Source organism: Cyprinodon variegatus, unplaced genomic scaffold (genome assembly GCF_000732505.1).
Source record: "Cyprinodon variegatus isolate N-32 unplaced genomic scaffold, C_variegatus-1.0 Scaffold692, whole genome shotgun sequence".
NCBI lineage: Eukaryota > Metazoa > Chordata > Actinopteri > Cyprinodontiformes > Cyprinodontidae > Cyprinodon > Cyprinodon variegatus.
The window spans coordinates 109,740-114,038 of NW_015151145.1; the positions used below are offsets into that span (position 1 = coordinate 109,740).

Genomic DNA, 4,299 nt, shown 5'->3' on the forward strand with positions numbered 1-4,299 from the left:
GGGGAGCCATTTTCACTGTCGGAGGACCGGGGTGATGGACCAAGAAAATCTCCCCACTGTACAACAACTGGTCCTCAATTTGATTGTGAAATCAGAAAAAAATGTCGTCCCTCTGAAGCGAAGACAGGAGCAACCACCTCATAAATAGACTAATAAGGAAATGAAGAGGTCAACCAACCCGTCCATCTCTGGTCTCCACCGTTGCCTTGTCTCCATCCAGCTCTCTGACCTCCACCTCAATGTACGCTTCAGCTTCATCTGGCATCCAAACACGCTTCGTCCCTGGAACAGATCAGCGTATGCAGGTGTTAGGTAGAATAATGTCAACCTTTCAGGATTCTGTCCTTTAAGTAAATAAACACTAGAGAACCATGAGAAGAATCAACAGGACAGAACCAGCTGACATGTTAAATCATCTGGGAACAAATTGTTGCTTCTCCTCATTCAATGAGAGAAAAGCCACAGTCACAGGAACCACTGGAATCTGACAACAGTAGAGAAGATGCTGTTTTTCATCCAGGCTTTAACAGAATGATCTAAAACATGAATGAAACAATAACACGATGGTTCCTTCATATTTAGTTCCCAGCCTTCAGAGTCCACCATCATTGGTTCCTGTTCCTGTCAGTCACACCTCTGCTCTGTTTCTAGCTCTGTTTTCCTGCTAAAGACCTGCAACTGGAATCAAGCTGGAGATTTCATTGGACCCTGCAGAGATTCAGATGAAGCAAAGCAGCCCAGAGCATATCAGAGCCTCCTCCATGTTTTACACTAGGGCCAGTACTCTTTTTTTTTTTTCAGCTGATATTTCTTAGCATAAAGCTCCACATTTGTCTCCTCTGTCCATTGGACATTCTCTAGTTTAAAAGATTTGTTTCCATCAATGGTGCCTCATTGGTCGTCCCCCATTTAATCCACTTTGGCTCAAACAGCGACAGACGGTGCGATCTGACTGATTTTCCAGAAGCATTTCACCTTTTATCTCTTTAGAAGTTCTTTTGGGCTCTCTTGTTTCCAAACGTCTTTCCGTCTCCAATTTGTCACCAATGTTCTTCCTGCAGCCAAAAGCAGGGAAGTTGGCTACAGTCCCTTGGATATTACATCTGAATAATATGTGCTGCTGTGGACACAGGAATATCGAACTGCTTGGAGATGGTCTAAAGTCTACTTGGTTCATAGCTGCCACTCCAGAGGATTTCACATTACCTACATGAGATCTTCAAGAGGCGTGTCAGCCATGACAGCCTGACAACATCCAGAGATCTAAGGTACTCAGGTTGAATTTCCTCCACCTCCCAGCCCCTGCCACCATGGAGTTTTATTGACCACGCTGATGACTTTGGCCTGAGTGATGAATGAATCTGGCCTGGTTACCCAGTCACTTCTTCCACCACACCAGGTGCTTCAGCCAGATTAGGGAGAACCTAAGAGAATTTTTTCCACTGCCCGATGATGTCCTCATTCAGGGTCCGCAGCTCTCCAATCCCTCCAAAGTAGTGTTAGCAAAGCAATGCCTCCCCTCTGCCAAGAGATAGTTTTTCCTCTCCACTGTCGCTACAAGCATGCTTAGTGTGAAGGATTGCTGAAGAGTCAATGAGTCGATGCAGTCAGTTGGTTTTCCTTAGATAGAAAACTTTGAATCAATCTGACTAAATGATCTGGTTCTATGATCTGAGATGAGATGTTGGGATGTTGGTGTTATAGAAATAAACCGAATAGAATTGATTGTAATGTTCTGCCTGATGCAGGTAGGTTGGTTTACCATCAAAGGCCTGGGCCCTGGCAGCCAGCTGCTCCAGGTTGGAAAGGCGGAGAAAACGAGCAGCTTCCCCAAACTCCTTCATGTCCAGAAAACGAGACATCTGAGAACAAGGAGACAGAGACAGTCCAGTCTTTACTCATCGGCCGTCTGATAGAAATTATGCTTCTTGTTGAAGACTGAAAATCAATCAGGACACAGAATTTGGTCCAGATTAACCAGACAGAACGTTAAGGTAAAATCAAGTTTTCTGTTCAGAAATGTTCAAAACAAGGAGCTGGGAAACAATGAATGAAACAATAAAATAAAAAAATGCAATAATCTAAAAGGGACAACCTGTAATAAACCTGTAAACTAATGAAAAATACCAAAACATTTACATTTTCATTCTAAGGTTATCTTATTTTAATTAGGAGTTCTAAAGTAGATGAAAACAGTCCGATAACGACGTTTATCACAACAAACCTCCAGCAGGGCGTTCATGGATTTTACAGAGCCAGATCTCCACAATCCACTTTTATTTTATTCCCTTTTTCTGCAGGAGAATCAGGTTCATAGTTTATAAACTGCGTCTGACTCCTGCTCCATGCTCTTCACCCTCCTCATCCTCAGCTCTTCCTGCTCTCCTAGTAAACATCAAACTTCAGGATTTTATTTCTTCCTTCTCAGCAGAGTTGGTTTAAAACTTGATTTACTTTCAACCAAGAAAACTCCTGCATTTTATAAAACTCAGTATTTCTTGATCTTCCCGTTTATCTGTGGATCTAGGAAAAGGTTCAAAGACATTCTGGAATATTTCTTTTTCCATACGTCCAATCAGGAGGTTAGTTTCTGTTATTGTCATTAAAATGATTAATGATGTTTTTTCGATAAAGTTTAGGATTATCATCACATTTTAAGGCAGTTTTTTTCCTCCTCTGCAGGTGCTGCATCAGTCTCATTATTAGTCAGCCCTGGATATTTATTAGATTATTTATTATTTATCCTGAATGATCAAAATGAAGAAGCTAGAGGCTCATTTGTTAGTATTTAGTTATATTGGTCTATATTTATTAAACTGCAGGATGTCAGTGATCAAACGGAGTCAGTAACTGTTTTATACAGTAGTAAGAATTTCACTCAGTTTTCATCCCTGATCTTTACTTCATCCAAGAGGAGCAGCAGTTTATGGTTTTTTTCATTGATCAGATATTTCTGGCTTAAATCAAATAATGTCTCTGGTTGTTTATTTACAGCAGATTGAACATTTTGCAGCTTTTGTCTTCAAACGAGGAGCCAGATGCTCAGAAAGCAGCTTTCAGGTTAAATCCCCCTGGTGGATGTGGGCTCAGCCCCCCGTGTTCCCGGGTCCAGGAAACGGCCCTGGGAACACATCGCCTACTTCCCATAATCCCGCTGATTGGATCCAGACTGACCTTGTCTTGTTGCATCGCTGCGTCTCCAGTAGATGGCGCTGCATAAACAGGCCCTCATATCAGACATTATATGACAGGAAAATATTTCCTTGTCCTGAATTAGAAGGTTTTATTGTTTGGTGTCATAAATAAAAAGCTTCTTGTCGGTATCAGAGAAGTCTGGGTTGTTAAAAGTTCTGGTTCTGCTCCCAGAGATGAAGGTCCAAGCTGGGTGGTCCTGATGAGAAGAAGCATCTCTCATGCTCTCAGCTCCATGGATGATGGAGCTCCTCTTCATTCCAGCCTGTTTTCAGACCCGGTTCTGTTCAATAGAACCTGAAGCTCAAAGCTTCATGAAACCAGCAGTCGGCTGCAGAAACGATGCTAAAATTATTCAAACACCTAAAAATAAAAGCAGACGATAAGAACTGATGAAGGAGACTCTGAGCCTGATGGTTCTGCTCTGTTCTGAAGGCGTCTTTCATCCACGGGTCCATCTCCTCCTGAGGAACCAGGAAAGGCTGGGTCTGGTACCAGATCTTTGGTCGGACCTGGAAGGTGTGGGGGTCTGAGCAGGAGGCCTGTTTGGTCAGATGTTCTGGATCAGAACCTGTTTCTGGACACCTTTACTGATGAGTTTGGACCGAAACCTTCGGCTCTCATCAGCACCACAGATCAGAATCCTTTCCTGCCTCTGATCAGGAGCTGCTGCCCCTCAAACATCTCAGACCATCAGGTTCTTCTAAAACCTGAACGTCCTCAGAACACCCCCCACCTGTGAGGAGCTGATGGGTGATGATGCGTCAGTGTGTCGGACTCACCTTGCTGTCTGAGGCTCTCCTGCAGCGTTCTTTCTGAGGGATGATGGAGGTTCGGCTTCGTCTGACTTTAAAACCTCCTCAGCATGTGACCCCCCCTCCCCCAGCTGCAGCTCACTGGGTGAACTGGTCTCACTGGGCGGCCATATAGGGCAGTTGTGGTCAGATCCCAGCAGATGCCTCACTGAGCCACATGACCCCTCCTCCTGGGAAAATTTGGATTTCTTTGGTTGTTTCTGCTTTAAAATGTCAGAAAAGTTTGAATCCGATGAAAAGATGAAAATATTTAAGGAGAAGGTGAGAAGATTCTGGAAGAAGCTTTAGAAAC

At 43.5% G+C, this 4,299-nt stretch overlaps 1 protein-coding gene across 1 annotated transcript in view; it reads right to left on the minus strand.

Moving 5' to 3' along the window:
• Positions 1-4,034, minus strand: part of LOC107097407 (myosin-7B-like) — a 39,802-nt gene extending 35,768 nt beyond the window's left edge. The window contains exons 1-3 of the mRNA XM_015394542.1: positions 3,975-4,034; positions 1,763-1,862; positions 179-282 (exon numbers count right to left, since the gene is read on the minus strand). Coding sequence (XP_015250028.1) covers positions 179-282; positions 1,763-1,862 — 204 coding nt within the window. The 5' untranslated portion in view covers positions 3,975-4,034. The remainder of the gene's footprint in view (positions 1-178; positions 283-1,762; positions 1,863-3,974) is intronic.
• Positions 4,035-4,299: the final 265 nt, after the last annotated feature.